This window comes from Oncorhynchus mykiss, chromosome 11 (assembly GCF_057628025.1).
Source record: "Oncorhynchus mykiss isolate SJ-2025 chromosome 11, ASM5762802v1, whole genome shotgun sequence".
Lineage (NCBI taxonomy): Eukaryota > Metazoa > Chordata > Actinopteri > Salmoniformes > Salmonidae > Oncorhynchus > Oncorhynchus mykiss.
In genome coordinates, this window is record NC_143032.1 from 14,001,554 (window position 1) to 14,027,134 (window position 25,581).

General features: G+C 43.0%; 1 protein-coding gene across 1 annotated transcript in view; it reads right to left on the minus strand.

Moving 5' to 3' along the window:
* Positions 1-25,581, minus strand: part of prkdc (protein kinase, DNA-activated, catalytic subunit) — a 43,123-nt gene that overhangs the window by 15,224 nt on the left and 2,318 nt on the right. The window contains exons 6-53 of the mRNA XM_021620207.3: positions 25,347-25,459; positions 24,203-24,302; positions 23,980-24,035; positions 23,828-23,858; positions 23,523-23,680; positions 22,379-22,525; positions 22,013-22,177; positions 21,635-21,803; positions 21,230-21,279; positions 20,768-20,911; positions 20,190-20,339; positions 19,910-20,028; positions 19,502-19,661; positions 19,105-19,170; positions 18,880-18,999; positions 18,553-18,712; positions 18,279-18,385; positions 18,099-18,189; positions 17,561-17,724; positions 17,151-17,303; positions 15,116-15,223; positions 14,667-14,893; positions 14,439-14,533; positions 14,157-14,259; positions 13,898-14,031; positions 12,448-12,678; positions 12,046-12,272; positions 11,484-11,692; positions 11,128-11,260; positions 10,446-10,604; positions 9,926-10,129; positions 9,542-9,730; positions 9,289-9,393; positions 8,767-8,934; positions 8,045-8,172; positions 7,736-7,943; positions 7,176-7,357; positions 6,810-6,978; positions 6,111-6,176; positions 5,949-6,012; positions 5,673-5,821; positions 5,216-5,356; positions 4,750-4,869; positions 4,437-4,580; positions 1,353-1,504; positions 1,087-1,221; positions 501-612; positions 275-402 (exon numbers count right to left, since the gene is read on the minus strand). Coding sequence (XP_021475882.3) covers positions 275-402; positions 501-612; positions 1,087-1,221; positions 1,353-1,504; positions 4,437-4,580; positions 4,750-4,869; positions 5,216-5,356; positions 5,673-5,821; positions 5,949-6,012; positions 6,111-6,176; positions 6,810-6,978; positions 7,176-7,357; positions 7,736-7,943; positions 8,045-8,172; positions 8,767-8,934; positions 9,289-9,393; positions 9,542-9,730; positions 9,926-10,129; positions 10,446-10,604; positions 11,128-11,260; positions 11,484-11,692; positions 12,046-12,272; positions 12,448-12,678; positions 13,898-14,031; positions 14,157-14,259; positions 14,439-14,533; positions 14,667-14,893; positions 15,116-15,223; positions 17,151-17,303; positions 17,561-17,724; positions 18,099-18,189; positions 18,279-18,385; positions 18,553-18,712; positions 18,880-18,999; positions 19,105-19,170; positions 19,502-19,661; positions 19,910-20,028; positions 20,190-20,339; positions 20,768-20,911; positions 21,230-21,279; positions 21,635-21,803; positions 22,013-22,177; positions 22,379-22,525; positions 23,523-23,680; positions 23,828-23,858; positions 23,980-24,035; positions 24,203-24,302; positions 25,347-25,459 — 6,613 coding nt within the window. The remainder of the gene's footprint in view (positions 1-274; positions 403-500; positions 613-1,086; positions 1,222-1,352; positions 1,505-4,436; positions 4,581-4,749; positions 4,870-5,215; positions 5,357-5,672; positions 5,822-5,948; positions 6,013-6,110; positions 6,177-6,809; positions 6,979-7,175; positions 7,358-7,735; positions 7,944-8,044; positions 8,173-8,766; positions 8,935-9,288; positions 9,394-9,541; positions 9,731-9,925; positions 10,130-10,445; positions 10,605-11,127; positions 11,261-11,483; positions 11,693-12,045; positions 12,273-12,447; positions 12,679-13,897; positions 14,032-14,156; positions 14,260-14,438; positions 14,534-14,666; positions 14,894-15,115; positions 15,224-17,150; positions 17,304-17,560; positions 17,725-18,098; positions 18,190-18,278; positions 18,386-18,552; positions 18,713-18,879; positions 19,000-19,104; positions 19,171-19,501; positions 19,662-19,909; positions 20,029-20,189; positions 20,340-20,767; positions 20,912-21,229; positions 21,280-21,634; positions 21,804-22,012; positions 22,178-22,378; positions 22,526-23,522; positions 23,681-23,827; positions 23,859-23,979; positions 24,036-24,202; positions 24,303-25,346; positions 25,460-25,581) is intronic.

Sequence of the window (25,581 nt, forward strand, 5' to 3'; positions counted from 1 at the left end):
GCCAGGAAGTCTTCCTCCAGAATCCATTCTAATCGAGGTGACCCGATGTTTATCTACAAATATTTGTAATCTTTACCATTTCCTAACAAAAGGAGCATTATCGAAGTAAGTCGGAAATGTACGACAGTGAAGGAGTGCAGCTTCACTCTTAGCCCAGTTAATTTTGTATCCAGTGAATTAGCTAAATGATTTACTTCAGTTTTGGACCTGGGCTGAACTAGCTTACTAGATCATGGTGTTTCAGGAAGTTACAAGATAAAAACACTACTCTTACCGGTCCATAAAGGGAGGGAAGTGTTTGGAAACTTTGCTCAAGCAGATAATGAATTTGTCATCCAGGTCTTTTTTCTTCAGATCTTTTAATTCATTTACAGTGAGACTGAGCAGCGACGCATCAGGTTGCTGAAAGAAAGAAAAAACACGTGGAATCATGTTCAAATAAAAAGTCAATAAAGTCCATCATTTGGGTTTAGGATTATCAAGAGGACAAGTTAACGTACACTGTCCTTTTCAGTCATGTTCTTCAAGATAAGACCGATGATCTCAGCGGCTGCAGAGTAGACCTCCTTATATCTGGTGAAGGCCAGGTTGTTGGTCAGGGACTGGATATACCTGCAACACATTTCACATAGTCAGGCCTTATTCACTGAAACACTCAGTACCCTCATTCAATGCAACACTCACAATGGAGGAATGGGTTTTCAATCACATTTACCAGGTAAAATAAGGTCAACAATAGTAAGGTAAATAATGCCATAATACTACTACTAATAATACTAATAGTCATCATCATCATCATCATAACAATCATCATCACCACCACCATCATCATAACCACAATCATGCTCATCATCATCATCATCACCACAATCATCACCATCACCACCACCATAATACTCTTCTTCATCATCATCACCACAATCATGCTCATCATCATAACCACTATCATCATAACCATAATCATCATCATCAACTTCATCATAATAATCTTCATCATCATAACCACAATCATGCTCATCATCAATCTAATCAGCTGATGCATTCGTTTACTTTCTCGACAGACAGACACACAGGTTGCCCATTTACCTGTCGTACTCGATATCACACTTCCTGGCATCATAGGCAGGGAGGCTGTTGGCCAGAATGATGCCCAGCAGCTGAAGTCCTACTGAGTTATCTTTACTGTTTGGGTCTGTGCCGCAGAAACGCTCATAGATCAGGCTGTGCAACAAAGAAGAAAGAGGACACATGTTGATATTAAAAGGATAGTTCACTTTTTTGAGAAGGTTTTCAAAAGCTTGGGGAAATCAGTGGGAAAGGAAATGAAATGTTTGTACTAGGGTCATTCTCACTTGTAGGGCACGTCCAGACAGTCCTTCCAGCACTCCACCACAGTGCGAATGATCTCCAGGTTGTGTCTGAAGACGGGTCTCTTGGGGTGGAAGCTGTTCCTCATCAGGAACTCCAGCAGACGATTGGCCAGGACTTCATCTCTGGTGTTGCCCTGGGATACCAACAAAAAAAAAGACTGTAATGCAACACTTCCCCCATGGGGGGGGGCAAAATCATAGTAGGAGAAACAATACTGTATTGGAAGTACACTACATGACCAAAAGTATGTGGACAACTGCTCATCGAACATCTCATTCCAATATCATGGTCATTAATATGGAGTTGGTCCATATTTTGCTGCTATAACAGCCTCCACTCTTCTGGGAAGGTTTTCCACTAGATGTTGGAACATTGCTGCGGGGACTTGCTTCCATTCAGCCACAAGAGCATTAGTGAGGTCGGGGCACTGATGTTGGGCGATTAGGCCTGGCTCGCATTCCAATTCATCCCAAAGGTGTTCGATGGCGTTGAGGTCAATGTTCCCTCTAAGCTGAGCATTAGCGTGCAGTAGCCCAAGACTGCCGCGCTGGGAACACCGCACAGAGCTCAGAAGAAATATCAGCCCACGTAGAAACACGAGATTGAACTTCACTCAACTTTCTAGACTTTTCCCTGTTAGTTAACCCATTTCAACGTTTCCCTTTACTGTGGCAATTGTGAGCGAATCAATACAATAGACACTTTCAATGCAACATACCGAAACAAAACTAACTATGCAAGAGATGTTGTAGGTAGAACGCGTCGAAGTAGGATTCTATTGTGCACGACTCAGCCCGTACTCTACACAGACCGGTGCGGCATAACCAATCAGAGCTGCAGAATGCCTATATGCAAATAGACCATTGCCATATGAATCTGTGCCATTAACTTTGAACTGGACTGTGTTTACAGCTGTGGTCATGAGCAGATGTGCTTGTTTACAGCTGTGGTCATGAGTAGATGTGCTTGTTTACAGCCGTGGTCATGAGTAGATGTGCTTGTTTACAGCCGTGGTCATGAGTAGATGTGCTTGTTTACAGCCGTGGTCATGAGTAGATGTGCTTGTTTACAGCCGTGGTCATGAGTAGATGTGCTTGTTTACAGCCGTGGTCATGAGTAGATGTGCTTGTTTACAGCCAGGGTCATGAGTAGATGTGCTTGTTTTGAGATCAAACCAAGAGATGCATGTATACCCAGTGAGTTAATAGCCTAGTTATAGATAATGTGTAGTCAGCAATAGGGGAGTGATTGCTTCCTACAAGAGCACAAAACGTGTACATTTATCTTTGAAATGAGAGTCAGGTATAGGGTTTTTTTGTCTTAAAGGGGCAGAGTTGTATTTTGAGATAGGCTTGAATAGGTACCCAATAGGCAGAAGGATAATGTAGGATAATGTGTCTGATTCTCTGTAATAATGGTATGGGCATAATAATGCATTTTATTTTATAAAGTGGTTTCTAGCATCAAAACACAACAACATTTCCAGTCACCTCCTTGTCTGAAGGGCAAGTGGATAAACAGGTTAAGCCCTGTACTGTATGCTTTTTTGTCAAAAGTCTCATGGAATGTCGGCCTACATTGAACACCACACATTGGCTGATACTGTAGGCTGAATGATAGAACAGCTATTTCCAGCTTAAATTGTTATGAGATGCATTTTCTCCATAGTTGTTTTTATTGTAGGCCACTCTGGTGGGCCTACATTATGATCAAACAGAAAACAAAAGCCTACTTGGCCACTGTTAAAATTGTAACTTAAAGCTGGTACAGCCTCAGTGTTCACAGTAAACACATGCTGAGATGAGATTGGAGATGTTGGTTAAAGCTGCCTGGCCCTATAAAAGACACTCACAAAATGTGAGTTTGCTATTCACAGGATGCATTGCCTGATGTGAACCATGCCTTGAACAAAAGATCTCAGAAGACCTAAGATTAAGAATTGTTGACTTGCGTCAAGCTGGAAAGAGTTACAAAAGTATCTCTAAAAGCCTTGATGTTCATCAGTCCACGGTGAGACAAATTGTCTATAAATGGAGAAAGTTCAGCTCTGTTGCTACTCTCCCTAGGAGTGGCAATTCTGCAAGAGCACAGTGCAGAATTCTCAATGAGGATAAGAAGAATCCGAGAATTTCAGCTAAAGAAATCTCTGGAACATGCAAACATCTCTGTTGACGAGTCTACAATATGTAAAACACTAAATAAGAATGGTGTTCATAGGACACCACGGAAGAAGCCACTGCTGTCCAAAAACATTGCTGCATGTCTGAAGTTTGTAAAAGTACACCTGGATGTTCCACAGCGCTACTGGCAAAATATTCTGTGGACAGATGAAACTACAGTTGAGTTGTTTGGAAGGAACACACAACACTAAGTGTGGAGAAAAAAAGGCACAGCACACCAACATCAAAACCTCATCCCCACTGTAAAGTATGGTGGAGGGAGCATCATGGTTTGGGGCTGCTTTGCTGCCTCAGGGCCTGGACAGCTGGCTATCATCGACAGAAAAATTAATTCCCAAGTTTGTCGACATTTTGCAGGAGAATGTTACGCTATCTGTCCGCCAATTGAAGCTCAGAGGTTGGGTGATGCAACAGGACAATGACCCAAAACACAGAAGTAAATCAACAACAGAATGTCTTCAACAGAAGAAATATTGCTAAACTGAAACAGTTTTGTAAAAAGGAATGGTCCAAAATTACAGAAAACATTTGGTTGAGGTTATTGCTGCCAAAGGAGGGTCAACCAGTTATTAAATCCAAGGTTTCCCATAATTTTCCCACCCTGCACTGTGAATGTGTACATGGTGTGTTCAATAAAGACATGAAAATGTATAATTGTTTGTGTGTTAATAGTTAAAGCAAACTGTGTGTGTCTATTGTTGTGACTTAGATGAAGATCAGATCAAATTTGATGACCAATTTATGCAGAAATCCAGGTAATTCCAAAGGGTTCACATACTTTTTTTTGCAACTGTAGCAGAATAATTGGAAGGGGTGTCCACATATGTTTGTATATAGAGTGTAGCTCAATGAGAAAAGGGGTGAAAAGAAGACACGGGAAAGAACCTTGGGGGTGGCCAGGCCAATCCAGGAGAGCACTGTGACCACTATGTCCACCACCATGAAGTGGATCCCTTCACCCCCGTTGTTCCCAGAGACCACCAGCTGTATGAGCGGCCCCAGCCACAGCCTGGCGTATGGACGGAAAACCTGCAGAACAACAGCGTCAGAACCATCAGAAATATCAGGAACAGTATGTTGGAACCACACCTGCCAATCTTGATTTGAAATACAAATGGGAAAAATGGGAATGATGAAGGGTAAACTCAGGGAGAAAATATATTGTTGGCAGATGTTGTTAGAGGATGGGTAGCCTCACCTCCTCTGTGTTGATTATCAGCTTTGCGATGAAAAGTCGGATATTTAGCGGTGTGGCTGGATTTGCCAACTTTCCTTGCAGGAACTTCATCCAGGGTGGGAGTTCACTGGGTACGCCTCCCTAGACCACACAGAAGACAAGACAACATGTTGGAATGGGTCCCAATCCCCAAAATATACTATCAACCTTTCTCCAACTGCAATAGACAGACTTGTGCAAAATTCCAAATCCACCCCTAGCCCCTACTCCCTAGCCCCTACTCCCTAGCCCCTACTCCCTAGCCCCTACTCCCTGTAGATCTGATGAGGGCTGGATATGTGGAATCAATATTGCAAAAAGCCGACCAGAGGGCAAGATTAAGCCATAATAATGCTTATATCTATCAAATCCTCTCAGATCTACAAGAGTGCCAGGGGTTTAGGGGCTAAGTGGTCAGTGTGGAATGGAGCAGTGGCATGGAGCAGACCTGTTCAACTCTGGGAGTGATGTTGTTCCTCTGCATGTGGCCCACCAGAGACGTCATGGCCGCCATGCACTCGTGTTGGTTCAGTTCATCCATCTCCAGGTCCACCGTCTCCTCCTGAGCCGAAATGGTCTCGGCTCTCTCCTGAGATAATTCCAAAAACAGTCAAACATTTACCAATAAAAAGATACAACAGTGCAAATGAGTTTGTAGGCTCTTTGTGTATATGTATATCCAAAGAGACACACAGCTGTTCCTTCTGCTAAAGGTGCTTCCACTAAGTATTGACTCAGTATATCTTTAGGATATCTTAAATATTGTATATGTACTTATGCAATGTGTATAATAAAGGTAAGGGGCCTGTTAGGGGATGGGACAAGAGTCTCTCCCATGGATACTCTAACTCTAACCCATGTAAAAGCAACCCTGAGGCATGGAGAGAGACAGCGGTCGGACTGACCCGCTTCCTGACTGTGCGACTTTGCCCCGCAGGATTCTGAGAATTGTAGGAGAAGCTCTGGACTCCGGTTGAGAAGTCAAACTGACTCATCTCCTCACTCAGACTGCTGTCAGCCATGTAGGACTGAGAGGAGAGGTATACTGGCTCCTCTGATGGGCAGAGACAACACGGATAGAAAGGTTAAATATAGAGACAACTGTTACTTCCAACAATGTAACGTGAAGTATACTAAGGAACCTCAACTGAATGTCAGGTGGAGATGCAGATTCATCCTACCTCCGTTCTCCTCGCTCACTTCTTTCCGAATCATGACGTATTTCTTCTTCCTCTCCATAGGAACCTATAGGGAGAATGAGAAGGCTATGCTCAGATTACTGACATCACTCGGATTACTCACTGATGTCATCTCATCAGTGGGAGAAAAAAAAACCAATATACCTCAATTTCAATGGGGAATCTGTACGTCCTTTGGGTATCAATGAGATTCTCGAATATGAATTGATTCTGGGGGAAAGAACAGAAGAACATACATTATTGATTTGTATTGTAGAATTGATCATGTGAGATGAGCCTGGTACTTCTATACCCATACCATTTAGCAATTTTATTTCACCACAAGAAAAAAGTACATAGTTTATATGTTTTTATAAACTGAGTGTATATATTATAATGCACACTCTAGAATGCCCTTCATGCCAATCAGAAACAAGTATTCAACAATGCCATGGTATAACTTGTATTATAAACTGGGTGGTTCGAGCCCTGAAAGCTGATTATATCTGTGGTATATCAGACCGTATACCACGGGTATGACAAAACACTTATTTTTACTGCTCTAATTACATTGGTAACCAGTTTATAACAGCAATAAGGCACCTCGTGGGTTTATAATATATGGCCAATATACCACGGCTAAGGGCTGTGTCCAGGCACTCCACGTTGCGTCGTGCTGACAAACAGCCCTTAGCTGTGGTTTATTGGCCATAAAACCACACACCCTCGGGCCTTACTGCTTAAAATATACAACTGGATAAAATCTGCAATGCAGTTTGGTTGAATTAACCCTTTAGTATGGCATGACAATAGGAGTTGGCAATACAGCACAAACAGATCTGGGACCAGGCGACTTTGTATCACCTTCTCAGGTTTCTCTGTGAAGAGGAAGCCTTGGTAGAACTTGGTCTCGTTGAAGCTACAGCTGATGACTGCGATGGCACAGTTATACCCAGCACAATGGTACTGCCTCCTGATCTCCAAGAGCTGAGTTTCTCCTGTCATGTTCTCCGTGAAGGCTTCAAAGCATGACCTAAAGGGAAATTACAACTGGATTTAGCAACACAAACAGAATAAACTAGACGACTGGAGAAATTGATTGAGTAGCATTTTATTTATTTTTTTACCCCTTGACAAAGTTAGGGGTGAATATATATTTAAATGTATGGCTATATTGGAACATTTTATGGATGGCACCTTTAAAAAGATAAAACTTATCGGTGGACTTACTTGATGAGAGTCTTTGACAGCTCGTTGCCCTCTGTTATGACTGTGGTTCCACAGTAGGCCTGGTTGATCTGGGAGTCTTTGGAGTAAACCTCCTCTTTAGGTAGACGAGAGTAGAGCAACTCCATCAGTTTGTAGCAGCCATTCTTCTTAATCAACTGGGCCTCATAAGCCGCTTCGTTGGACTGAAAAAAAAAATCAGAAATATTTTTTTTCAACTGGTTTAAATGTTTTTCAACTCTATGAGAACATTAGAAAAAGCTCAGTTAGGATTAAGTTGATCTGCAAAAACAAAATACATTTTCTAATTAGGCTAAGTCAAATAACATTTCAAGCCTTACACGTGACAGCAGATCTACACCAAAACACTAAGTTCTCTATGTTATTTTAAAATGTTTTCATACTTTTTCAGTAAAGCACACGTCCCGTCATATAACAGATTAAAGCAATGAACCTTGTAGATTCCACAAAAGCCAAAGCTCTTTACACTTGTCATTAATGTTCCACCACGGTAAAAGACTGCAGAATATTAAATACAGATAACAAGAAAGCAACCAACAGACCTTGGTAAAGCGAGCGAGCAGCGCCGCCATGATGTCACCGACGTTAGCGCTGAAGAATTCAGCCAGGGCTTTTGGGCTGCAGTAAGAGGCTAATGGTAGCAGCACTCTCTCCAGCATGGCTTGGAGCATTGAGGGGACAGGCACGTCACCCTGCTGGATGGTCTTGTACACGGCACATAACAGCTGCACCATTCGCTCACCACTGGACCTGCTCACACACAAAACAGTTTTCAATCCACCTTACACTTGGAGAAACCAACACTGATCTAAACATCTAAACACGGTGGGGGAAATAAGTGCCTCACTCACCGTCTAGCAATTCTCTGGAAACACGTTTGGAACAAGTCCTCCATAATGTGCTTTGTATCGCGGCACAGAACTCTGGCCATTAATTTCAGCAGAAGAGGACTTTGAGAGAGTTCTAGGGCATCCAAAAACTGAAAAGGAGTGACATTCATGATAATGTACAAGAATAATTCAAGATATCATTAAATATATGTGGCGGGAATCAAACCCAGAACCCGGATGTTGCAAGAACTATGCGCCCACCACCTGAGCCATTAGAACACTACTGGTCTACCGAAGTGTCCACTTCTCCACCCCCTTATGGATTTAAAGTGGACTGGTGTAAGAACAATGTTGGAGGGACTTAGGACTTAACTATTAAAGTTGATGGCAGACCAGAGCTCAAATACAGGTGTATTTGAGTATTTATTTTTGAAATTATTATTTTTCTTCTGTGTAGTGAGTATGTTCAAATAATGTGTCCCGAATCAACTACTTCTATTGGAAGTATTTTAAAGTATTTGTAATACTTATGTTAAATACTATTTTTAAATACCTAGGTGAAATGCATGGGAGTGTATTTGAGTATTTTCAAATAATTTCCAAGTGTATTTACAAATACATTCCAATATTCAACTACTTGTATTTTCAAATAAATAATATTGAAATACTTACTTCCAAATGTCTTTGAAAGTAATTGAAATACCCTAAATACTATTTTTGAACCCAGGTCTGGTTGACCTTACCTTTCGAAGACAGTCCATGTAGTTGTTGCGGTGCAGGGAGCCACGGGGGAACTCGTCTGACTGCATCGGGAAGTGGGATGCCACCAGTGCCTCCAGGGACGTCTGCAGCTGGGCCAGGGGCTCCTCCGGCAGGGTGGTGAAGAATGGCAGCATGATCAGTGCCTGGCTCTGAAGAGTGGTGGGGTTAAAGCGATAGTTCACTCAAAACAGTGATTAACATTTTTCCTCTTCCCTTGACTAAAGGTAAGACAGTTTTCCATGACTATGAGTCAATCCCATAGCACTTGTTAACAAGATTAAGGACTTAGTATTGTAGTGTGGCTTATGTTGCCAACCTGGCCATCCATGCTACCACAGCCAGTTAATTATCCACAGCTACCAAATGACCCTTCTCCCATCCCCAGCAACTCAGTTTTCAGTGAACATACCTTATAAAATAGGGCTTTAAAAAAACAAACATTTTAGATACCAAGAAAAAAAATCAGGAAGATTAAATTGATTAAAACGACCTTAATGCTTTACCTTGAGATTCAACGGCAGGGCCATGTCAACGATGAGAGTAGTGAACGTGGAGAACACCAGTTGGAATGCTTGGTGGCCGGCATTGGAGCACACAGATGAATCAATCTGCACAGAATTAGATATACATATAGTTAGAATGAACAGTTAGATAAACTCATATAGGTTAAACACAAGGTAAAACCTGGGTACAAAAATACAATGAAAACATGTTTAAAAAGATGAAAAGAAGCATTTATATCTGGCTATGCTGCACCTGTAGAACCTTGGAGAGCAATGTGAGGGTGGCGGTTTTACTTTCTGACGTGGAGGCGTTGTTGCCCCACCACGGCCTCAGCAGCTCCCACCTCTGCAGTATCCACTCCACCAGCCGACTGCCCTGGCTCTTCCTCATCGAGCGCTCCCGGAAACTGTGGTCCAGCATGCCGTTCAGCAGCACGCTAACCTGTTGCAAGGACACCAAAGAAATGTACAAATGTATTCTACAACACTTTTTGGTCATCTTGCTAAGAGAGAGATATACTTTGTCCATTTTCTTGGTAGGTCATGGAAATGTGTATTTTGCTTTCAACCCAATCCCTGATATTTGAACGAAGGTTTGATTCTAAATAATTTATTAGATGAGACCACTACTACTCACCATGCTAGGGTTTTGGGTGGCGGCTTTCATGAGCAGCGTTACGGTGGTATCCAGGTTGCTGAGCAGCTCTGCATTGAGCGTCATCTGGAAGAGGCTGTAGAAGTACTCTCCGTGAGAGAAGCTGAGGAAGTTCTGCTTGCGGCTGCCCGCCAGAGGCACAGACAGCATGATGGTGTTCAAAAGCAGCTCTACCAGCTGCTCACTCTGCCAGAATGACGACAGAACACAAACAGGTAAGTGTAGCAGAGACGGAGTTTGATGAAGTACTTGAGTCAAGCCGCAATCTGTGACCACTGTCAAATTCATAGCTGGAGCTATGAATACAATCACTGACTATCTACGAGATTAAAGTTGTAAACATATTTGGAAGCTATACATTGTTTGTTTACAAAAAGATTAAAAAGAAACAGAAGTCTGCCATGTAAGCAGCAAACTGCCAGATGGCATGGATGTTGCTCTGTTGGCCTTAGCACCCCGCCTGCAAAACAATCTAGGGGAAATTAGGCTAGGTGTTTCCAACCTGTCCACCCAGGGAGAAGGCCAGCTGCACCAGTCCGTCGGCTAGCCTCCTGCTGCTCACGTCCATGGAAGGGAGGGCCTTCCTCTCCTCTCCGGGGGCGATGCCTTTGTATACCGCCAGGAGGAGTTTGGATCCCAGGGACTGTGAGTAACTGAGATCCTTTAACACACAGCAGAGAGAACAGTCACATAGTGAAGAGATTTCAACAAGAGGGAAGGTGTTTAACATTTACTATTTGTGCACTACAAGACAACAATTGAACTCTGGCCTTAGTAAAGCTGGGCCTAAATGTTTCAGCAGCATCAGGTAGATCAGTAAGACAGGGGTAAGGAGAGAAAGAAAGAAAGAAAGAAAGAAAGAAAGAAAGAAAGAAAGAAAGAAAGAAAGAAAGAAAGAAAGAAAGAAAGAAAAAGAGAAAGAGAGAAAGAAAGAAAGAAAAAGAAAGAAAGAAAGAAAGAAAGAGAGAGAGAAAGAGAGAAAGAGAGAAAGAAAGAAAGAAAGAGAGAGAGAAAGAGAGAAAGAAAGAAAGAAAGAAAGAAAGAAAGAGAGAAAGAAAAAGAGAAAGAAAGAAAGAAAGAAAGAAAGAGAGAAAGAAAAAGAGAAAGAAAGAAAGAAAGAAAGAAAGAAAGAAAGAAAGAAAGAGAGAGAGAAAGAGAGAAAGAAAGAGCGAGAGAAAGAGTACCTGGCTGTGCAGAAGGGAGCTGAGGAAGCCTGCTTTGTGAATCTGTTTGCAGGCAGAGAGAAGCATCTCCATATTGGCATGGCTGGTACAAGTGTCTGGATGGTAAAGGTCCACGCTACACAAGTCCTCCACACTGAAGACAACACAAACCCATTATTAATCATCATTCCTACACTATGATTTACTCTGTGCTCTGATGATTTCCTGAAGAAAATTAATGATAGAACTCCTATAAAGCCCACAGTTGTCTACCTAACATGTTTAAAGGGCTACTTAGAAACGACAATGGTCTAGGGGTTGGTTTGGGACTGAACTGATCTTAACCTAAACAGAGGACTAATCAACACCATACAGACCTTTGCTGGGATATCCTCTTCCTGAGGCTGTCCTCCAGATCCTCTCTGTAGGGTGAGACCAGCAGGGCCTTCAGCAGGGGAACACACACCTCTGGCAGGTGCTTCATCACTTCCAGGTCAGCCATGTTGAAGCCAATAGACGAGGGCTCACAGACAGTCAGAGCCACCAGCTCCAAAAAGGCAGAGTCAAACAGATCCTTCTCCAGTAGCTAGGGACAGGGTTAAAACGGGTATTTATCAGTTTATTTCTACAAGTAAACAATCTTGCAAGTTTCCAGAAGGCAGCAAACGAAGACCCATGATACCATACCTAATTAACAATACAGTGAGACAGTGGGCATTAAATTGATAAAGGGATACATTTTACACTTTTCTGACACTTTATCCTCCCCAAAAATACATGCAGCTTGTGATTGCATGGGGGAATTGTCAGCGATTTAGAGGTTATGTACATATATTTTCCAGGAAGTACTGAGAGTTTTGTCTTGTTGGACACTAGCACAGAAACGAGGTGCCCATAAATGTCTACAAAGCCAAAAATATGCATCAAGTAATCCTTCACCTTCCAAAAGTCCTGTTGGCATTTGACCAGTACCACCGTGGCAAACTCCATGAGTCGTACGATGATGGTGCACTTGCTGTAGTTGTACTGGTCTCTCTCTCTGGGACTGAAAAGGGAGATTCTCTGGCCTGCTCTGAAACAGCCCTCTGCTGCCTCCAGCTCCTTGGTGGCCAGTTCAGCAAGGAAGAACCCCAAGGCATTCAAAAAGCTGGATTTCTCATCAGAGCCTTCAAATAAAGAAAAAAACTTGTGACTGAAATGCAAGTGTGACCATATTGGATTCAAACCCAGGTCTCCTGTGCGTCACGCTACTTTGTTAGCCCTCTGAGCTAAAAGCGAGTCCTCATGTCTCAGGCAACGTCCCTCATCATACGAGTGTGGCTCACCAGTGAGTTTACTCACCTAGTATCTGCTGGGGCTTGATGATGTGTAGGCCAATGAATGTGTTGTAGCAGTCGAGGGCGGCCAGCAACAGGTCCATCCACTGCAGCGCGGCCCTGACGGTGAAGGGGCCGGCCAGGTGCCTGAGGGTGGGCTGGGAGAGCAGCCCTCCACCCTCCAGCCTGGAGATGAGGAAGCCCACACCATGCTGCTGCAACAGCTCCTGCAGCCATTGGGACGGAGACCTCTCTCCTAAAGACAAGAAAAGTCCCATTAAGATCTTTGTGAGCTATACTAAGCCTTGTCTCAGGGTAGTAAGTTGGTGGTCTGTTGATATCCCTCTAGCCGTGTGGGGGCTGTGCTTTGGCAAGGTGGGTGGAATTATATCCTGCAAACCAAACAGCAACATTTTCTTGTTTTTATTTTATTTACGGATAGCCAGGGGCACGGTTCAACACTCATATACAAACAAAGCATTCGTGTTTAGTGAGTCTACCAGATCAGAGGCAGTAGGGATGACCTCTTGAGAAGTGTGTGAATTGAACCATTTTCCTGTTAAAATGTAATGAGTACTTTTGGGTGTCAGGGAAAATGTATGGAGTAGAAAGTACACTAGATTCCTAAAGAAAATAATGAAGTAAAAGTAGCCAAAACTATAAATAGTAAAGTACAGATACCGCCAAAAACTACGTAAGTAGTACTTTAAAGTGTTTTTACATAAGTACTTTACACCACTGGTCACAGTGTCACCCAACCCCCCCGTCTCAGCCTCCATTATCTATGCTGCAAGAGTCTATGTCCCGGGGGGCTAGGCCCAGTCTGTTATATCTGGTGTAATTCTCCTGTCTTAACTGGTGTCCTGTGTGAATGTAAGTATGCTGCTGCCCCCCCCCCCCCACCCCAGCCCTAGTACCATGCCTCAGGACTACCTGACCTGATGACTCCTGGCTGTCCCCAGACCCTGCTGGTCATCTATGAACATTTGAACATCTTGAAGAACAATCTGGCCTTAATGGCCATGTACTCTTATAATCTCCACCCGACACTGCCAGAAGAGGACTGACCACCCCTCAGGGCCTGGTTCCTCTCTAGGTTTCTTCCTAGGTTCCTGCCTTTCTAGAGAGTTTTTCCTAGCCACCGTGCTCCTACATCTATATTGCTTGCTGTTTTATTTTAAACTTCTATTTATTAAGACACATTTAAATTAAAAAAGGTAAAATATTTAAATGTGCAATGTGGTGTGGTGCCAGGGCTTTATAATTGGATTGATTGACTGATTGAATAAAATTTGCAGTAAATAAACAACTTTTTCAGGTCAATTGTGTTTGACCTTTGTCTCAGAGCCATAGAATTGCACATTTAAATATTTTACCTTTTTTTATTTAAATGTGTCTTAATAAATAGAAGTTTAAAATAAAATGTTTAAACATACTATAGTTAGAATGTGTTACAGATACAAAGTACAGTTCACCTGGTAGCAGGGGCACAAGCTCGTAGAAGAGCTCCATGCACTTGTGACGGCACTCGGTTTGAGGTCGCCCACACTGCTCCAGAAGCCACATAACAACATCGGACAAACACACATTTTCATCAGGGGGAAAGCCCCTAGTGGAAAAGAGAAAAGATTTAGTAAATGATCCAAGTCAAAAATGCTTTAAAACGGAGTTGCGTGTACTTGAAGTCGAAAATGCAACCATCCCAAAAGAGCGCCAGCCTAGTACATTGCTAACCTTGGAATCCGCCTCTTGGTGTTCTGCTGATTGAGGTTGGAAGCCTTGTATTTGATGATCCTCTTCAGGTGGTCAATAGCACTTCCACACTGTTGCAATGTTCCTAAGGAAGTAGAAGGATTTTATTCATCTTTATGGCGATCTGGATTTGCATGATGATGCATATTGTTGGATTTCAGCACCTCAAGATCTTAACTGTATATTATGACCTCTCTGGACACACGTAAAACCTAATGATTTTGATTAACAGAGCACCAACAGGAATTTAGTGACAATCCTTACCCAAGGATCTCTCGTCTGAATGGGCCAGTCCCAGGCTTTCAACGAATACCACCAGTGCTTCAAAGACAAACTGCTCCACCAGGGAATTCTCTTCTCTGCACAGACAAAGCAAACAAAAACAAATTGCAGTCTGTAGTGTAGGCAATCTAGCCACATTTCCTTTATTTCCTAGTATGACTGTCCCGTTTACTGCACTAACACGCTTCACAGAATCAAATAAGACCTTACCTGAATAGTCTGTAGATACTGTTGAAAGCCAGAGCAGCACCCAGCCTCTTAAAACCATTAGGATGCAGGGCCAGGCTGTAGATGCGCTTGAACAGAGACTTGATGTTGGCTGGGCTCTTCTCTTGTTGCTTGGGGGTGGTCTGTTTAATGGACCACTTGATGAACTCGTGAATGCAGCGGCCACAGAAGTCTCGGAGTGTGCTATCCACAGGGTCTATCACGCCGTCCTGAAGAAAAACGATATCGTCAGAAACCTTTCATAACAACTGCTGTAGAATAAGTACATTTCAGTTTTACACATTCACTCCTGGTTGAAATACATTTTTCACAAATTGTGGCAACATGGGACCAAAAGCATGGAAGAACATTGCAGTTGCAACTACTTTTGCTATCAGTTTCACATTCTATTAAAAATAATTAGTATTTGAAATTCAGTAGGGGAGAATTACCATAATAGCCTCCAAAACAGCAACTGTGTCCTGACTTTCAAATGTCTTGTTGTTGGTGAACCAGTGGATGAGCTGCATCACCAGTGGTTCGAAGAGCTGCCTTGTTACCTGAAAACAAAAAGTTGAGGTTCAAATACATGATTTCTGTAGCATGTACAGTGCATTTGGAAACTATTCAGACTCTTGACTTTTTCCACTTTGTTACATTATAGCCTTATTCTAAAATAGATAAAGAAAAATCCGCAATCTAACCACAATACCCCATAATGACAAAGCAAAAACTGTTAATTTATTTAGCAAATAAAAAAATACTGAAATACCACATTTATATAAGTATTCAGACCCTTTACTCAGTACTATGTTAAAGCACCTTTGGTAGCGATTACAGCCTTGAGTCTTTTTGGGTATGACAGGTATGGCACACCTGTATTTGGGGAGTTCTTCTCTGCAGATCCTCTCAAGCTCTGTCAGGTTGGATGGGGAGCATCGCTCCACAGCTATTTTTAGGTCTCTCCAGAGATGTTTGATCGGGTTCAAGTCTGGTCCGGCTGATCCACTCAAGGACATTCAGAGACTTGTCCCGAAGCCACTCCTGCTTTGTCTTGGCTGTGTGCTTAGGGTCGTTGTCCTGTTGGAAGGTGAACCTTGGCCCCAGTCTGAGGTCCTGAGGGCTTTGGAGCAGGTTTTCATCAAGGATCCCTCAGTACTTTGCTCCATTCATCTTTCCCTCGATCCTGACTAGTCTCCTAGTCCCTGCCGCTGAAAAACATCCCCAAAGCACGATGCTGCCACTAACATGCTTCACTGTAGGGATGGTGCCAGGTTTCCTCCAGACGTGATGCTTGGCATTCTTGGTTTCATTAGACAAGAGAATCTTGTTTCTCATGGTCAGAGTCCTTTATGTGCCTTTTGGCTAACTCCAAGTGGGCTGTCATGTGGCTTTCACAGAGGAGTGGCTTCTGTCTGGCCAATCTACCATCGGGTTCTTGGTCACCTCCCTGACCAAAGCCCTTCTCCCCCGATTGCCTAGTTTGGCCAGGCAGGCCAGCCCTAGGAAGAGTCTTGGTGGTTACAAACATCTTACATTTAAGAATGATGGAGGCCGCGGTGTTCTTGGGGACCTTGAATGCTGCAGAAATGTTTTGGTACCCTTCCCCAGGTCTGTGCCTCGACACAATTCTGTCTCGGAGCTCTACGGACAATTCCTTCATTCTCACGGCTTGGTTTCTGCTCTGACATACACTGTCAACTGTGGACTCTTATATAGACAGGTGTGTGCCTTTCCAAATTATGTCCAATCAATTGCATTTACCACAGGTAGACTCCAATCAAGTTGTAGAAACATCTCAAGGATGATCAATGGAAACAGGATGCACCTGAGCTCAATTTCGAGTCTCATCGCAAAGAGTCTGAATACTTATGTAAATAATATATATTTTTTTGTACACATTTGCAATCATTTTTAAAAAAAAACAGTTTTTGCTTTGTCATTAGGGGGTATTGTGTGTAGATTGCTTAGGATTTGTTTTTATTTAATCCATTTTAGAATAAGGCTGAAACGTAACAAAATGTGGAAAAAGAGAAGGGGTCTGAATACCTTCCAAATGCGCTGTATATATAGGCCTTACAAAGTGGTCATGAAGGCTATATCAAGCCTAGCGGTTAAGAGCATTAGGCCAGTAACCAAAAGGTTGCTGGTTCGAATCCCTGAGCTGATAGGTGAAAAATCTGCCGATGTGTCCTTGAGCAAGATACTTCACTCCGATTGCTCCTGTAAGTTGCTCTGGATAAGAGCGTCTGCTAAATGACTGAAATATACAAATATATCAAGGCTACATTAAGCCTTAAGCTGATGTTTTGTCTGAAGTCCATCAGGCACAGCTAGAGCCTAGGTCCTCTCTAGGTTTCTTCCTAGGTTCCTGCCTTTCTAGGGAGTTTTTCCTAGGTATCTGTATAGCCCTTTGTGACAACTGCTAATGTAACAAGGGATTTATTAAAATAAATGAAATGAATTGAGTTAGACTTATGGACTAACCTGGTCCACGTCGCAGGCGAGCCGGAGCAGCACAGGGAACAGGCGTTTGTGCAGGTTGTACATAGGAAGGCTGCCTTTCTTCCCTTCCACCATCTGAGAACCCTTGCCCACCATGTATACCACCAAGCTATGGAGCAACTCACAGGCTGCCACCTGAACTCAGCACATACACACAGTAACAACTTTAAATACAACTCTTGAGAAGTGCACATTGGATAAGTGCTGGCTCTATTCAACTCAATGCCATGTATTGAGCTATATTCTTTTTACTTATTTCAGGGATCTGCACACATTCACAACAGTCCCAAACTATTATGTCTATCAGATATATACTTAAATCAGATTTTTTTTGGCCGTCTAGCTTCCTTGTAAAATATATATGTTTGTTTACAAAGTTTGAGGGGCCATACTTTGGTTTGCCTGTCACTTGTGGACAGCGCCAGCTCTGTGATGCGAGGTAGAAAGGGGTCGAGGTAGATGACGGGCTTCATGTCAGCGAAAGGCACAGCGAAGCTCAGTCTTTTCTCAGAGTCCCAGGCCACAAACTTCTTCATCATCTCCTCGGCTGGGGTCGCTGGTGAGAGAATAAGATCCTATATAAACTATAGAAACATACCAAAGATGATATATAAAGATATGAGGGTATAGTCGACATACAATTAGCTGATATGCAGACGTTCAAACACATCACAGGAGGTTGGTGACACCTTAATTGGGGAGGGTGGGCTCGTGGTAATGGCTGGAGCGGAATCAGTGGAATGGTATCAAATACATCAAACATGTGGTTGATACCATTCCATTCACTCCGTTCTAGCCATTATTATGAGTCATTCTCCCCTCAGCAGCCTCCTGTGATGCACATATTAGGTATACATACAGTACACACACACACGTTTGTTCATCGTGTTTAATCAAAGTGGTAGTTGCAAAATACATCTAGATCCTCACCGGTCACCAGATTCCTGTTCAGCTGCCCTCCCAGGTGTCCCAGCAACCGCACCACCCTCTTCCTCACCATGGCAATGGGAGAAGCTTCCTCCTGACAAACAAAACATCCTGTAATTAATATTTGAGAAACTTATGCTTCGGTTACTTATAGCCAGGAAAATGACTCCTACTACTTATTACCATGGCAACCTTCTTGGATCTCTTCAGGAGCTTAGCCATCACTTTGCTGTATCCTTTTTCTTTTCCCGTGGATAGAGACGTCACCTCCCAGGGGCTCTCATCCTTGTCTGCAATCAAGACAAAAAGGGGAACAGAATTATAGCATACCGTACAAACAAGTAGGTCAGATTCCCTGAGGGAAGTACAGCCAAATAGAACAAAGATATTCTTTGTAATTTCCTTTCCAGACTGAGATGAAGCAAGAATGGATGGATGGACAGCGAGGTCAAATCACCGTCAGCAGCGGCCGTTTTCAGGTATCCGTCGAGGTGGGGCAGGATCTCCCTATAGTATGGCTGCATGGTGTCTCGGGGAATACGTGACGACCACGACTCCAGAGCGTCCAGCGCTGCATTGGCCAGTGGGGCATGACTCAGGCCCAGCTTCAGAGCCACCTGGGGTACACCAATTCCAGAGAGCGGTTACGTCATCAATTGGGATGAATTGAAAACAGCACCTATACATGTACATGACTTCGTACCAGGTAGGTAGTTAGTTATATGTTGAGTTGAAATGTTTTAGGTAAACCAGTAATAAACCCTCATGAGAGGGAGCTCCCCACCTGAAGTGGGGAGATGTATGCCTTGATGTCCAGAGCAACTATGTCATGATGAAGGGAGAGAACGAAGGTCAAGCAGGAGGCCAGGAGCTCATCTTTATACTGCTTCATTCTCACAGCCACCTAAGGAGACAGTGACCATCCAGTACATCACTCTGACCAAACAACATGGCCTTTAACACCTCTCTTCTCGTTCTAGAGTGGATTCAAAAAGTAGTCGTGCTGTACCTCTTTTCCAAACTTTGAGAAGAGTGCAAAGCAGGCGCTGCTTTGAGCGCTTTTGGGTCCGACACCCTGTTAAAGAAAGTAGTGTACATCAGCCATCATGTACATCACATCACATGTACATCACATCACATGTACATCACATGTACATCAGCCATCATGTACATCACATCACATGTACATCAGCCATCAAGTTGTAGAACATACAGCTGTGTCTACGTGGCATATATAACCTTTAGTTGTAAACTTTTATCCAGTGCAGTGACTGAATAGATAGTGCATATGACCCAAGAGGGAATCAAACCCACGACGCTGGAGTTGCTAGTGCATACAGTGCAAACTATATCAAAACATCTTTTCAAAGCATAGTAATGGGATGGAATTGATGAACACGGTTTACCTGGAAGTACTTGATTCTCTTGGCTACTTCCATGGAGACAGAGAGTAGCTTGTAGAAGCCACTGACAAGCGGGGCTCTTATGGACTGAAGGATCAGCTCGTGGCTCAAAGGGTACACCCACTGCCCAAAATAGTCCAGACGCTTCTTCAGGAGCAACTCACTACAAGGACAAACAGATAGAGGCCTCATAATGTAACTAGAGGTACGGACTCAGGTGCCAAACTGGCATACAAATATTCGGCTTGAAAGCACTGGATGATTTAGGCTGCATTGAGGATTCCTCCCATTCACTGAATAAAAAACAAAGTCACAGATCTGTGCTGTATAGCCGCTTTCTATAGTTGTTGTTATGCCAGACAGCACACAGAGATCTGGGACCAGGCTAGTGGATGGGGACTGGTACTGTACCTGCAGAAATCAACCAGGTTGATGAAGGCAGTGAAGTCCTTGGGTTTGTTGGGAAGGAGGTGGGCTGTTGGATCAGAGGACGGCAGAACCATACTGCTGCTGACCTGGTCATCCTGACCCTATGACAACACAAACCACATATTCTCATTTGTTTACAATATCAATTATTTTCACGCGTGGCACACCTTTATTCATCGGCTAAAGCCGGGACACATCAGTGGTGACCGTTTTAAAAAATGATTCACCACAAATCAAAAGTTATTATCAGAAGAGGTCTCACCTCCTTCTCTGTGTTGACATTCTGAACTGAGAGGTCCAGCTTCTCCACAATCCTCAGGATGGATTTCACCAGTTCATCATAAAGCAGGCGGCTCAAAGACCTCAGGGTAGCGTTCTGGGTTTCAAACCCCTTGTCGAGAAACCCAGTGTCCTACAGCAGAGGACATTTTGAGTCATTGATAGCAAGGAACACTTCATCAACCAACACTGTATGTGGAGGACTAATCTCTCATGGACAGACTACGTAAGCATAAATGGTAGCATCTAACCAAATGATGCACAATTTAAGTTCTGGGTTAACCGAGATTAGTGGAGGACTAACTAGGCTAAGAGAACCAAACTGAGCAAGGAAGATTAAAAACATATTTCCCAGTAGAACCAGACCTGGGTTCAAATAGTATTTGTTATCTTTGATAGAGCCTGCCTGCAGAGCTAAATGGGTGGCGTTTACACTTTTAGGACTATTCTACTGGGCCAGGCCAAGCTTAATCAAGTGCAGTTAAAGTATCTGAGAGAGAGATACTATCTTAACCAGGATCTGCTTAGAACAGCGCCCTAACTGGTCACACACACACACACCTTCAGATGATCACAGTCCAAGAGACCCCTGAATAGATCCAGGTAGTCGCGACAAGAGGGAACCCTCCATTTCCCAGTCTGCATTTGAGAGGCCTCTGCAGACTCCCCACCAGTCCCGGTGACACTCTGAGCGTTCTCCCCCTCCTAACAGAACAGTTACCACCATTAACAAGTTCCCAATGACAACAACTGATCCTGCCAACTGACAATCCCCCATCCCGCCAACTGACAATATCCCATCCTCCCAACTGACTGACAATACACTATCCTGCCAACTTTCAATCATGGTTAAAGAAAATATACCTTTAAAGTATACATTTAAATAACAAAACTATGCAACTAAGTAGAGTTGATGAAAACAAGGTCAACAACGCATAGATCACAGTCCATGTAAGGAATGTATGATATTCTCATATTAGAGCATTAAAACAGTGGCATAATGTAGGGCCAAAATGACCTTACCTCAGGAAGGACAACTGGCTTCGAACAAACACGAATCAAGCCCTGGTGCACTGAAAGGAGAAATATAAAACTATTCTGGCATAGTGATGCATCAGAAGTTACGGTAACAACAACTTTGACGACTTAATGAGGCCTTCATAAACCCTTTATAAGGTCTATATAGATTTTATTAATACTATACACGTACATCAAAGGCTTTAGAAAAATATCCTTACATCTGGCACTTTGGCGATTGTGTCAAAACCCTTTGCAGCCTCTACCTAGCATGGCATTTGTTTACAGCCTAAATTATTGTAGCTTAAATGGTTTGTGAAGCAACTATGATGGCTTCATAAATGGTTTTTGAAGGCCTCCATAAATGGCATATATTATAGGCTAGAGTCGGACTCAGTTTCTTCAACTCACCCACAGAACTGATGAAGCTCCAGAATACTGGACCCTTGGATGCCATGGCGACAAGCACCTTGACGATGGCACGAGTGCAGGTGGGCTGCATTCTCACGCTGTACTGAGGGAAGCTGTCGATCTGTACCACCAGGAGGCGCTCTAGCACAGGTGTGTAGACCTCAGGGATCTGTGGGTGCACGATAAACAGTGATATGGTAATGCTAGTCTCTCCACCATCTGTAACTAAAGTTACATCGGTTGGAAAATAGGAACAATTATCGCGGTGTGCTAGATTTAGCATCACTGATTATTTGGACAAATCACGATTTCACGGGGGTAAGCATTTTTCAGATTTCGGAAGGGGAGGGGTTCATTTGGACTGGGTTCTGGGGTTACCTTGTCTAGGTGGATGATGACACTGGCGATGGAGTCCAAGAAGCTGGGGAGCTGGTAAACTTTGTCCTCCTCTCCGTCGGACTCCGTGAGGTACATCTGTTTGCAGCGTTGGATCAGCTCTGTGTACATCAGGTCCACGTCTTGAGGGCAAACCACTTTACATGGCTGCAACAGCAACAATTATACAATAAATGGTTCAGTGATGCAAAATAAACAGTGCACTGGATAAATTCAATATATCACAACTCCAAATGCATGTACATATCCGTGACTAACTGTAGCATACTACAACATAACAACAAACCAGTCGGTGGCTTTTCCAGCAGGACAAGCCCAAAGGGATGAGGGGAGAACATAGAAACGCACCGCTGCAAAGAACCCATAGCCACGGATAGCAATGGAGAGCTCCTTGTGAGTAGAGTCCATGGTCTTGATTATGGCACAGAACTTCTGCATGAAGAACTTGAGCTTGCCTTTGTGCTCCTCCACATTCTCTGCCACCTGGAGAGCAACCTAAAGCGATAATCCAACAAACAGTTATATTTCTCAGGGCAAAAAGGAAACACACTACTCCTTGCAAAACAAAGGAATAGAAGTACGGTTATTCCTAAAAATCCTCTCAAGTGAAACATGACCTATATCTTATGAAACAATAAGTATCGGGGACAAATGACCTGACGCCCTTCTGTGCAGCGTGACTGCAAAAAAAATGTCAACAAATAAAACGGCACCATTCATTTGTCTGACGGCAGTTCCACGGTAACAGAACGACACCGAGACTCCGATTTTTCCATTTCAAAATGTAGGTCAAACAAAAACCAATGATTTCAAAGTTAAACCAACCATACAACTCTATGCACAAGGAATACTTTTAACAATTTCCATGGAAAACTATACAGAAACACATTTACTTGAAGAACCGTGCAGATTGAGAATTTTTAGGGCTCTAAGACTCTAGCCGCCCTCGTCATAGACTGTGCTCTCTGCTTCCTCATGGCAAGCGATACCGGAGCGCCAAGTCTAGGACTAAAACCACCCGGACTATTTACATTGACCCCCCCCCCTTTTGTTTTTACATTGCTGCTACTCGCTGTTTATTATCTATGCAGAGTCACTTTACCCCAACCTGCATGTATAAATTACCTCGACTAACCTGTACCCCCAGACATCTGACTCTGTACCCCCTGTATATAGCCTCGTTGTTGTTATTTTATTGTGTTACTTATTACATTTTTTACTTCAGTTTATTTAGTAAATATTTTTTTAACTTTATTTCTTGAACTGCATTACGGTTTGTTCTGTCATTCTGTTACCAAACTTTGCATCTGCACTGTTCTTCAAGTAAATGTGTTTTTGTAAAATGTTCAGTAGACATTGTTTTGTAGACATTGTTGTTCATTGGTTGGCTTTAAATACATTTTAAAGTGAAATATCGGAGTATCAGCATCATTCTGTTACCATGGAATTGCCCCTAACTACATACTGGCTTTCAGGGACGTGGTAAGCCCACCTGTTTGAGGAAGGACTCCAAGGCATAGTAACTGGTCTTCTTCATCTCCTGGTTGATGTGTCCACACAGCTTGGACATGACATCAAACAAGGCTCTGTAGTGGTCCATCAACAAGTGGCTGAATTGAGCTGCATGCTTTGCTAACAATCGCAGTCCAGCTACAAAGCGTAGAAAAATAGCTTATTGTCAAGCTCAAACAATGCTGCATTTGATTGAGATTGCCTGGTGCAATGGAAACAAAGGAGTAGTCATGAAAGTGAAAATGATTTAGCAAATAATTTGGCACTCAATGCAGTAAATCTTACCAAAGGTGACAGCATAACGGCACATCTCCACCTGTTCAAAAGAGAGGACGTGAAATAAACGGAAGGATGAACAGTCCTATTGCTCACATTAGACAACCTGTACGCTACCACGTAGGATATTGAGAGCACTAATTGTATAACATTTTACCAACCTGAGGACTAATTGTCTTCAAGGCATACTCAAATATTTCCTTTGAGGTTCCTGGGTCTAAAGAAAAAATATAAAAAATGTAATATGGAAAATACAGGATGACCTGAAGACAAAGTCACTTTATTGGTGCTGAGAAATCAGAAGATTTACGACTGAAAAAAAGCTTTCCATACAGGAGCAACACATTCAGTTAAGTAAAGGCAATAAACACAAAACACACACACCGTCTTCCACTGACTTGGTGAAATTAACCATTAGTGCCGTGATCCCTCTCAAACATCCAGCCACAACAGTAAGCTTTGGCTCCTTTGTCGATGAAGTCATCTAAAAATGGTTTCAACATTGCAACCAAAAGAAAATGAAATTCAATACACACAACAAAATCAATCGGAATTGAACTGTAGGCCTAAATATTGCACAATGAACACGGCTCAAATACCACGCAGTCTACTGCAGGGATAGGCAACTAGATTCAGCCGAGGGCCGATTTTTGTCGGACCGGATGTTTACGGTACAGAATTATAATAATTTGTACACTGCAAATTGACCAACTTGTTACTTGAAAATAACAATTATTTAATATCTTGATTACAATGAGACACGATCACATACAGTTGTGGCCAAATAGACACCCTTGCACATTTCTTAAATAATTCTCCACAACCTGTTATGGATTTTCAAAAATGCAGAACCAATTTTATTTTTGTAAACTTAAGTTTAAAATTGTAATTTAGAAAATAAAGACAAATTTGACATGGACAGTATATATTATTTTTTTTACCCCCTTTTTTCTCCCCAATTTCAATCGTCTTATCGCTGCAACTCCCCAAAGTGCTCGGGACAGGCGATGGTCGAGTCATGCGTCTTCCGAAACATGACCCACCAAACCGCACTTCTTAACTCCTGCCCGCTTAACCCGGAAGCCAGCTGCAACAACGTGTCAGAGGAAATATCGTTCAACTTATGACCAAAGTCAGCCTGCAGGCACCCGGCCCGCCACCAGGAGTCGCTAGTGCGTGATGAACCAAGTAAAGCCCCTCCGGCCAGCCTCTCTGGCCAAACCCTCCCCTAACCCGGACGACGCTGGGCCAATTGTGCGCCGTCCTATGGGACTCCCGGTCACGGCCGGTTGTGACACACCCTGGGATCGATCCCGGGTCTGTAGTGACGCCTTTGACCGCTGTGTCTTTATATTTAGCCACAACTGTATGTCTCTTTTTTTATTCATGGAAATACTTGGGAACAGATTTACTAAATAAAACTCATTTTTAGCTGAATTCCTGGTGAATTTACAGTTGTTTTGAGGGGACGGTTTTGGCCTGCGGGCCACCTGTTGCTGACCCCTAGTCTACTTTATATGGGATGTACCTGAAGTTTCAGCTCTCCTAAATAGGCTCTGTAGAGTTTATCTGAGTGGTTGACCATTTCGCTGGGATGGACCTCACCCAAAACTCCTAAGAGCTCATAGATTTTACTGAGAACTTTTGAAAAAATAAGACAAATCAGAAACACAAATCAGTGTCAATAGGACTTGCAGGTAAACTAGTGTTATAGTATACTGCATTATAGAGAGAGCAGACAGAGTGATTCCTATGCCACTGGA